Genomic DNA, 11,494 nt, shown 5'->3' with positions numbered 1-11,494 from the left:
TATATATATATATATATATATATGTATATATGTATGTATATATATATACATACATACACACATGCATATCATGTGTGTGTGTGAGTGTGAGTGTGTGTGTGTGTGTGTGTGTGTGTGTGTGTGTGTGTGCAAGCAGATATTGATGAGGCAATGTTTACGCGTTGGTTGCGATTTGATTGATTGAATGTGAGATCAATAAACTATATGACACTCATTGAAGCTATTGATTTTTGCTATCATTTTACGTAGAGGTGTTACATATGAGAAAGAAGAATGGTACAACTCAAAGCGAACCTCTACTGTCCCTATCTTCGGATGCATCATTTCGTGAACCCAAGAAGCTTCAGGGATGTTTGTGAAGGCCGATTCAGAACAAAAGAAGCAGACGTCGACGATGCGCCATACTTTCTGTCTGCTATGTTCCAAGATGTATCGGACGCTATGCTTTATTTCGATTGAATCTATATTCGAGTACAAAAGACTCTTTTCGGTGGTTATTTATCAATAACGAACTACGAAACTGTACGAATGACTTTTGAAAAAAAAAAAAAAGAGAAAATATGGCTTTTTTTTTGTAACAATAAGTTATATTCTGATATTTATTTTCGATTGGGTAATTTTTGAAACAAGGCACAGGAAATACGAAGGAAAATAAAAAATGTAAAAACGAAACGAGCAATAAAATAAAACTCTGTCTACTGAGGAGAATATGGTGTCATTAATTATAAATTGTGTTTGTTTAGGCGAGGCTGAGGTATGTGTCTTTTATCTTTGAATTGTTTCAATCATTGGATTGCAGCCACGCTGGGGCAAAACCTCGAACGGTTTTGTTGAACAAATCCACGCCGATTGTCAAGCGGGTGTGGGTGGGAGATAAACACATGCACACATAAACACGCGTATAGCTAGATATATACATACACACACACACACACACACACACACACACATATATATATATATATATATATATATACAACGGGTTTCTTTCAGTTTCCGTTTATCAAATCTACTCTCAAAGCTGTAGTCGGCTTTAGTAGAGGACATGCGCTCAGTGTGCCACACAGTGGGACCGAACACGGAACCATGTGGTTGGGAAGCAAACTTCTTAGCACACAGCCACACCTGCACCTGAGAGAAAATTGTGTAAAATGGGTTACAACAGTTGAAAAAAGTGGGGGATAGGTGCAGGCGTGGCTTTTGTTCAGAGAAATATTAATTTTTTTTTAAAAGATATTTTCTTTTCATATTTTCCCCGTTTCGGCCACATTTATGGTTTCGTTATCTAACTTGAAATGTATGGATATTAGCCAGCATCATAATGCTTTGCATCTTTTTCTCAAATGTATTTATTCTCCAGTCTCCTTCATTTCTCTACTGATTTAATGTCCTGTGTTTCTTAAACGTCTTAACTTTGCTACAATGAATCAATTTTTCGGTGGTATTTTTTGAATTTTTGTTTTGAATCCTTCAAATTGTTACTGTATCCTTTTTCTTTTCGATTATTTCCAATTATATGTTTTAGTTTCACAATGGTTCCTTCCTTTGTTTGCTCTCAAGGTTTTTCTATGATGTCATCACAGTCAGTTTTGGCTTCATTTTTGCTTGTCCAGCAAAAAAAGAAAAAAAAAAAAAACGGAAGCAGGCAATTACCTTTAGAGATTGTTATCGGATATATGAACTTCAAAGCAGTAACATAATATTTAATTCATCCAAGACTTTCCAATGCCAACTTGAAACATGATTGATCAATAATGAATTATTATCGAAGTATTAAATAAACCCTTTTTTCCTTTCATGATAGACTTTCAATTGTAGAAAGTAAATTCTGTATGTGCGTGTATATATATTTTAGTATGTAAATTTCGAAGTGTTACAGACAGTAATAAAAAATTTTAGGCGAAACCGGATTGATAGTTGTGTGGTTCTTTTCATTTGTCTGTGACACCACCTACTTCCCAAACTTTTCTATGGACCGACTGAACTTTAGGGGTCATACGATCCCAGTTTGGCAAAAAACACTGTTTTAAGATGTACTTTTAGAATTTCTTTATTCAATTTGTCTTTTCTTTATCTGAGACGATAAGGTCAAATTTGAGGTAGAGTTGGCTCATATTTCTTATAGGTCCAACGACCAAGTAAAATGGAAGAAGTTCGAGGATATTCTTCCTGGAATACAATATAGAGGTATAAAAAAAGGTCTTTTATTATTCCTCGCCAGTAATACTCTTCCCAATGGTGTGGTAAAAATTGGTTGAATATTTTGTTTCATGGATTATTAACATACGTTTAATGGTTTTATTTTTGTACACATGTGTTGCCTTCCAAATCGTTTCTAATATTTTCATTGGTGCCACTGTCTACGATAAATGACTTTTGTTCGTTATTAAAGATTATAACATATTTTAATTGCTTCTTTTTGTTTTGTTTCTATCGACAGATTTATGGCATGATAACAGTTGTGTTTATTATACTGTCCGTATTGTCTTTCATCATAGCTACTCATCCCGTCGGCCGAGTAGAAGGGGAACGTGACATTTTGGGACGATTACACAGAAACAGAACGAACTCTGAAGCTACATTATTCACTGTGCCTCATCCGGCATTGATCACAATCGATTTTATTTGTCTCGCATTCTTCACATTTGATTTAATCACAAGGTTCCTCACTTGTCCAGAATGGAAAAAATTCGTTGAGGATGCTTTGAATATTGTGGACTTCATTGCAATTCTCCCTGATTATATCGACATCATTGTTACCAACACAGCTGAGACTAATGTTGCATTGGAAACCATGCACTACGTGAATTTTTTAAGAATATTTCGTGCCCTCAGGATTTTCCGCTTGGTCCGTTATGTCCCAGGCTTGTGGATTATGCTGTACACATTCAAAGCCAGTTTCTGGGATTTGTTGTTGATGATTTGTTTTATGAACGTCGGTATGATTATGTTTGCTACTTTCATCTATTACGCCGAGGAGGAAAATTTCCCCAATATTCTCATTGGTATGTGGTGGGCACTGATCACTATGACTACGGTTGGTTATGGAGATATGTCTCCATCAAGTGACGCAGGGTACCTTGTTGGCTCGTTATGTGCTGTCACTGGTTTGTTAATGGTCGGTTTCACTGTTCCTATTATCGTCAGTAATTTCGTCATGTACTACAAACATATGCAATCCATGCAACAAGCAGAGAAACGTGAGAAAAAAGCTCAGGAAGATTTGGATCAGCTGCAAAAGTTGATAGAAACTGAACAAATAATTGAACTACCAGCCGAAGAGATGGGACCTGGGACTTCGTCGAAACTACGTTCTAATGAACCACAAGAAAAACGTACACCACGTCTGCATATTTCTTCTTCGTCAAAACTTCATCCGCCATCTTACGACAGTTTGCCAAGTCGCAATAATCTCAGACGCTTGCGAGTTGGAATTGCTCGAAATTACATGCTTGCCAATAATAATAAGCAGACGACAAATGGATCACATATATTAAAGAAACCTAAAGAAACTGGGAATCCAGTACCAAGCAAGAATAATTGGGATAATTCAGACATTCATCGCCATATGAATGGTGAAAACTCAAATGTCATCCGTGGACCCGAGATAAACGATATTGAAACATCTATGTTATAAAGACATTGGTATTGCCGGGCGACAATCTGGTGAAAGTCGCCGGCATTGAATGTTATTAACTTCCACTATTCAAATGTTGCTGTGATTTTGCTTATTTTAATATTTCTAATGTTGATATCCTTAATACCTGAAGCCAGTACGAGTCGTTGATTCTTATAAATTACATATCGCCACGCCGTCTATAAAAGAAGGCACCAAAAAATTACGATGATAATGTTGCTGCTGCTGCTGATGATGATCATACTAATATTAAAAGTAATAAATTAATAATTAAAATAATAATGATTTTTTTATTTGCCAACATGATGAAGAGACAAATGAGAGAGACAGAGCGAAATGTGGAGTTTTATAAAGAAATATCGAATGCGAACAAAGATGACATAATATAGTATACAAATTGTAAACTATTATTTTATAATAATAATAGTGATGATGATGATGATGATGATGATGATGATGATGGTGCCGCCTTCCTGGTGCAAAAGAGCGTGAATCTAGGACCGATCGAATAACTCCACAAGATCATTCTGGAGACAAAGAGCATGCGTCGTTCTCCAGCCTTCAGATGGATATTCAGAGTAATCACATCTACTCTTACCATTTTCCAAACTCTCATTGAGAACGGTGCCACCACTTTAACCCTACTCCCATTTTTCAAGTGAAAGTTGGAAATGTCTATGAGAACTCGGCCAATAGTCGTATGTACCCTACGCGCGACAGCTGCTGTTTGATATAACTCTGCCAAAAATCCTCTAAAGGTGGCTTGAGTGGAAATTTCGCGATACGATACGAATTTCGCGATACGATACGAATTTCGCGATACGGAAACGGTTTCCACGAGTGATCATTACCGAGAAGAAGCTGCTGTACATTGCAGTGAGCAAGCCTATGAAATGAGTTCGTTTCCTGGTTAACTTTATCGAAAGCTTTCAATTGATCCAACTTGGTACGGGTCCCACAACTTTGTCAGTGATATTTTACTGGGGTAGGAATTGATGCAAACATTCTTATGTTCTTTAAGTTTGCGTTTATCACTGTAATGGACCAAGTGTTGTCTACAACATATCTCTTGTTGGTATCCTTTTTTCAGCAGCATTACCACTCCTCAGTTCACAGCACTTGGAATTCTCTTATTCCACAGCCAGTTGCGGTAGACATCTTCCAAGAGGCTACCCAACAAATCTAGCATGTATTCTTCAATATCAGGTTAGATTTTCCAAACCAGGATATTTGCTCCTCGTGCAACTCCTTCCCGTCTCTTTATCATCTTCTGCCGTTGATCGCAACAGGCCGACGAGGTAGGCAGTAAACTCCACTACCGTTTACAATTCATTGTCCGCCTCTAAGTGTCGGACCAATTAGTGCTAGAAAGCCATACACATCTGTTCAGAACCGAGTATCTCGCGCCCGTCTATGTTCATCAAATACTAGATTGTGGTTTGGTTTCTATGTCATTCTTCGCCCTCTCCGGCCTATTGCAAAGCTATTAGCTCCCTACAGTTTTTTAGCACACGAGCATTATCCCTGGCAACATAACATTTGTGTTTTGTGCTAAAAGCTATTCTCGCCGCTAGTCTGTTGGTCGTGTAACTCCTCAAACAATCTCTCTATTAAGAACTCTTCAATAAACGCTACCGATCCTCTCTATTCATCCTCCTCAGGATCATCATCGCTGGTTGTCGAAAATTCCTTTCGACAACTGTCCCCTAGTTTGCCAATCCGATCCTGTTGTTTTTCCAGTAACTGAATTTCTATCAACGGGCCCTATCTATATCGATCGTGTAGACCACAAATTTCTGCTATTCTTATCTGCTGGTCAGATAAAGACTCTTTTTAGATACGGGTCCAAGACAATTGTCAGTCCATTGAAGTCTAAAGGTTTCACGAATAATACGCCGACCCTTCTTCAGATCCTTAGAGATCACGGAATGAGTATACCTTGTAGTCATGGAAAATGGGCTCGAGTACGTTTGCTCCAGAGATTCTGGTCTCTCTAATATCCATCACATCTATATCCAGTGACCTGAACTCGTCGAACAAGTTGAACCCAGTCAGCAAACATTTATCTGAGTGAAGAAATTTTGATTAAAGAAAGAAAACTGAGAAAGTCACTCATTAAGGTCCTCGAAAGACCTGTTGACCCGATCAACTCGTTTGATAAGTAGGAGATATATCAAAGGAGATTTAAAAAAAATCATTTTGTTGTGCTTCTTTCTAAAAAGCCAAAAATGAGATCATTTCCCTTCAACTGTCTCTATGTTTGGGAATTCCTTTCGTCCAGTAAATCTCTCTTTACATTCTCCTTCATCGTTTTAGTATTCGTTGTTTTCATTTTTGACCTTGAAATCGATTTTGTTTTTTTTTGCTTCCTTTCGTGATGTTGGTTATGGTTAACGTTTTTGCTTAAACCGCTGCTTCTACTCTTATTTATTTTGCTTCTGCTTTTGCGGCTCTAGTTGAGTTTGTTGTCACTGGTTTGGTTCTTGTAGATGCTGCTTTTGATGTAGGGTCGGCAGTAGTGTGGGTCTGATACCTACCACTACCGACTACTGGGCGCTCTTTAGTATATGAAGAGGTCAAGAATTTCTCAAATATTTTCATGTTCTCTCTTTATGTTTATCTCCATACCAGGACCCGATCAACCACTGTCTTTGTGTAACCTTTCTATATTCAGGATGCTCCGCTCACCTTCATCACACACGATGATAATTATCGAAAACCAGATGTCTATTTATGGCGAACAACATTCAGCTTTATCACGACCAAACTTTTCTCCAGGCTGGAAAGAATTCACAAAGTTTTCTTATTCTTTAAATGTGCAGCAATGCGAGTTTGTACCTGTTTTACAGAGGCAACGATCGCGTCTATCGCGCTGGTTTCCTTACCACGATAGGCAAATGTGGGATTTCACGTAAAAAAAAAAAACGGCGAATTTCTTGGCAAAGTCAGAGTAAAGGCTTGGTGTGACTTCCTTGTACTGTAGCAGTGGTGTCAATGATGATGACCACTACCACCACCACCACCACCACCACCAACACCAACAACACCAACAACAACAACAGATAATCTTTTCTTTATTTGCCACAAGAGCTTGAAGGGATACAGAAAGCTACAATGTAACAATAAACAGGGAGCTTCACACATGTGGGGTTGGGCAGAGAAAACATACGAAGACGAGGAAAGGCGTGTATGAGTGTACAATATTTTCTTGGACGAATTCAAAATTTATAAATCACAAATTTACATGGAAATAAATATTAAAAAATTATAACACATGCGATAAATAAAACGAGATTTTTATATAAAAAAAAATAATAATTAAAATCTAAATTTGTGTTAACCAAGGTACCCCCACTTCCCTGATAACGTCTGCTGTGTACTTCCTTATTGGATTGTTCAAAGTAGAAAGACGAAAATCTTCGGGAAGTACTTGTGTTCAATTTGGCAAGTGAGAAGCCACATCTTGTGTATTGTTATAAAATATCATTTCGTAAACTTCCGCTGGGGTTAACTTTGCTTTTCATCCTTCCAGGGTCAATGAAATAAGTACTAGGTGAACTCTGGTCAACCTCTCCTCCCCAAAAATTGCAGGCCTTGTGTTTATCGTCGAACTTTACTCTGTAAAGTCTATCTGAGATTTGAACTATTGTTCTCTGTGTTTATTTCTGTTATTCGGTTTAAAATACAATCCTATTTCCTTCTCATTTGCATATCACTTATGGATATTTCATACATATCTTATCAGAACACTGTTTTATTATTTTCGCGAATGGCTATGAATTTCATTTCGTTTCAGCTCGCAGTTCACTGGTTCTCTTTCATAAAATATGGTTTCTTTCTCTCTCAGCGGAAAAAAAGTACTTTATGACAGAAAGTGTGCATCACCTCGCAATCTTTTAAGAGTATTTTCTTGCTTTTTACCTCCATCGGGTTTATTTTTGTTTTTGTTATTCTTCCCCTGCCCCGTTAGCCTCCGTTTGATTCTCATCTTCGTTAGTCGATGGATTAGTCATAACGTGTGGGGGTGCTTTTGGGATTCATGGTTCGCTCCTGGCAATGAAGATGCACTAGTTTCATTTGACACTTCACAAGTTGTGTATGGTGTCATCATAGAACAGACACTCTCCAAGATATGGTTGCTTTGGTTCTTTTGAACTTTCTACACAGTGGTATGCATGGTCTAACTCTCATACATTTTTAGCAGCTGAAAAGAAACTTTGTTCTTGTAGTGCAGTTATTGTTTTCTGAAAGAAATATTGATAAATTTGGTGCAGATTTCATTACTGGTTTAATTATAACACTCAACTAATTGGAGTATAATACACCGCAAACTGAAGGTGAAGGATACAGCGATCGGTGGCATTTGTTTCGGCTCTAGTTGATTGCGTATTTCATTAACATGACATTTTATCGACTGATTAAGGATTTAATTAGTTCACTGCTATGGACATCGCAATTTCAATATTATATACGCCTTTACTTTCAGATTGGACAGTTTGGAATAGATCAGAAAAAAAAAGAACTGCATATGTTTCATAACATCGTAAACACCTTCCATCTGTTCATTAAATTTACAATGGAAGTTAGCAAGAATAAGCTTCCATTCATGAACATCCTCGTTAAATTATAGGATTCCAGGATAACAACAGACATATTTTTTAAAGAGGCTAATATTTAAATTTTTATTCGTGTCGTCTCTCACGCATCAAACGAAATATCACAAACTGCATAACAAGATGCAAATGTGCAATAGTGATCAATCTAGACTAACGACTAAGGCAACTGGACGAACGTAAAGACTTTCTAAAACTACCGTAATATCCCCTGAAATTAACAGGAATAAAAAAGCAAAGGAGCGAAATATATCGCAACTTAGAACACCAGCAATCAAAGAGAATGTAATCTTATTTCTCAGTACTTTTGACCAATGAGTGTCTGGCCTATACATACCATCAAAACGAAACCCCAGTCATTATTTGTAGCGCATATTTGAGAGTTCTAAGTGATGGGCGATCTCGTTACAGAGTTAATTGGGGGGAAGACGTCGACATGCTAGAAGCTATAATTCTCGCCCCTTTGTTGTTGCAGACTGTAGTCATTGACTCTGATAACTGAAGCCACTAACTTTCATAATTAGAGTCACTGACCTTGATGACTGGAGTCGCTGACCTTGACAACCAAAGTAATTACTTTTGAAGACTGGAGTCGTTGACCATGACGACTGGTGCTCCTGGCTTTTACATTTGGAATCACTGATAGTGACATAGAGTCGCTGACCTTCACGGCTGGAGTCACTAACTTTGGCGATTGAAGTCACTGACTTTGGTAAGTGGAGTCGGGAATCTTGACTAGTGGAGTCGCTGACCTTGTCTAGTGGAGTCGATGATTTTTATCAAGAGTCGTTGACATTGACGATTGGGTTTTTGATGTGGAACACCCTATAAAATGAATTTACAGTGATTTATCCAGAGAAAGATATTTTGAAATGACATTCTCACTTCACTACAACGCAGCACTCGTCAGTTACATTACTCCCTCTGTTTATTAAATCAATTAAATGAAATTGTTATTGTTGTTTAGACTCATGTTAGCTCTGATCCAGCACATTATTGATCAACACTACAACACCCGTAGTCATATCATTTGTATCCTTTACTCACCACACACACACACCATCACAGACATGTGTGTATATACATGCATACATTGAAATCGTTATATCTTAGCTAACGTGTACATACTTATATACCTTAAGCACGTCATATTGCTGCAGTATTCGTCTTTCAAAGCACCTCGTATCGACGTATAGTTTTAAAAAATCACAGAAATATCAGCAGCAGACAAAACATGTTGAGCACCAGCGGTGAAACTGTGACATCATGCGATTTCTGCTTGTTTGTGATTCATAAGCAGGAGGTGTATACTCTCACCATATGTTCGTCAAACATAGTTTTTTTTGCTTTTTAGTACTATGCGTCTATACGAGAAGCTCCCTCAAGACAAATAACGCAGTGTCTTTCTGCACTTTTGGCTGCCTACACAACGTTCAGTTAAATATTTTACCCAGTGGGTTTGGCTTAAAAGCGTTCGTATGGTGCATAGTCGGTCCTTAGCAACTTAACAGAAATCTGCTTAGGATTTTAATATTTTCAGAGAGGAGACCTAGTTTGAATATCTGCACCACCGTGGTTTTCGCTAAAGGTATGAACAGGGCCACTTGATAGAGTTAAACGGATACTGAATTAAATCTATTTTCCAACAACAAGAATAGTGTTTTTATATGGACTTCATATGAGTCAAGTGAGTACTGTATTAGAAACCACTCGCAACCAAAGTTGCCGGACGCTGAGAACGAACATGCAACCGTTTGAAAGAAGAGCGAATATGTTAACCAAATTTCATGTCATGAAAAGATCGAAGCTTACAAAACTGTGTCAATGCTTTGACTACTAATAAATACGAAATCGAAAATTATGAGAATAACATTTTTAAATACGCAATAAAATAAATAAAGATAATTACTAAATAATAGAATAAATGCATTTATGTATTTGGTTTGCAAGACCCTTGATGTGAAATCGTGTTCTGAAACAGATATTGTTATATTTGGGGACGGCCATATTGCCAGTAAACACACAGACTATATATTTGATCTTCACGTTGAAGAACAGAGAGTTATTAAAGAGGTCACAGAATGTGTGACGATAGAACTTTGACCAATAAACTAATAATAATAATAATAATAATAATAATAATAATAATGATAAGGCTAAAATGGCAGTCAAATAATAGTTCGTTTGGTTACTGGCAAAAGGACCATCCCTATATATAACGATGAAGAATAAAATTCAGAATAAATTAAACTAAAATGAAAGAATACAATAATTAAAATGAACAAACAGTAAAATAAATATGTACAAAATAAAAATAAAAGAATAATTAAATGAAATATACTGTCTCAGACTCAATGTTGTCCATTCAGTGAAAACGAAAGAAGGGAGGTAAGTCTAACTTCTCGATCTAAGGGAGATAATTCAGATTATGTTTTTTCGCGATGGACGTTCTCCTTTCAGAGTGACATTTCATTCACGACTCATGGCGATTCAGTAGGGTTTTCATGAAAGGCACTCCAGTCGTGGCCAACTGTTCTTTTATTTTGTTTTCGCAGAAAGACTGGTGAACAGATAAATATGTAAGACGAAATATAGAATGAATTTCAGGAGCGTCTGCGATATTCAGGAATAAATGACTATTGTTGGTGCACTCTTACTGATCTTTCTTACCATTTTATGTACTTTACGTCAAGTTACACACTTATACATACATACATACACACATACACACATGCATGCATACATACATTCATAGATACATACATACATACATACATATGTTCATTAGTCTATGTACCTAGAAATTTACATAAAACCCTAGAAATACTAGGTCTTTTGAAAAACGATCAAAGGAAACTGATGCGCATTCTCCAAATCCGGTCTATTAGTGGCACCGTAAAAATCTGTTAGACACTACAAAGATTCTACCGTTCCATATTTAAGAAATGAAGAATTATGTACATTATTCACATTATTTACATTTGACGGATATTTGTCCTCATCTTGTTTGTTGTTAACACAACGTTTCGACTGATATACCCTCCTGCCTTCATCAGGTGTGTAGGGTATATGGCGTAGTGGTTAAGAGCGCGGGCTACTAACCCCAAGATTCCGAGTTCGATTCCAGGCAGTGACCTGAATAATAATAATAATAATAATAATAATAATAATAATAATAATAATAATAATAATAATGACATCGAAAAATACCTTAGGAATGAGAACCCAGGTTCGAAATTTCCTC

General features: G+C 36.9%; 1 protein-coding gene across 4 annotated transcripts in view; it reads left to right on the top strand.

Annotated features, from left to right (window-relative positions):
* LOC106868608 (potassium voltage-gated channel protein Shaw) overlaps positions 1 to 10,858 on the top strand; it is a 78,922-nt gene extending 68,064 nt beyond the window's left edge. For 3 of the 4 annotated variants that reach the window (XM_014913953.2, XM_014913952.2, XM_014913954.2), the window contains one exon: positions 2,441 to 10,858. In XM_014913953.2, the coding sequence (XP_014769439.1) occupies positions 2,441 to 3,637 (1,197 nt within the window). In that variant the 3' untranslated portion in view covers positions 3,638 to 10,858. Of the gene's footprint in view, positions 1 to 249; positions 709 to 2,440 lie in introns of those variants that run through there. The other variant, XR_001409315.2, reaches the window with a different exon arrangement.
* Positions 10,859 to 11,494: the final 636 nt, after the last annotated feature.

Source organism: Octopus bimaculoides, chromosome 14 (genome assembly GCF_001194135.2).
Source record: "Octopus bimaculoides isolate UCB-OBI-ISO-001 chromosome 14, ASM119413v2, whole genome shotgun sequence".
Taxonomy (NCBI): domain Eukaryota; kingdom Metazoa; phylum Mollusca; class Cephalopoda; order Octopoda; family Octopodidae; genus Octopus; species Octopus bimaculoides.
This window is presented reverse-complemented; position numbering and strand designations above follow the sequence as displayed.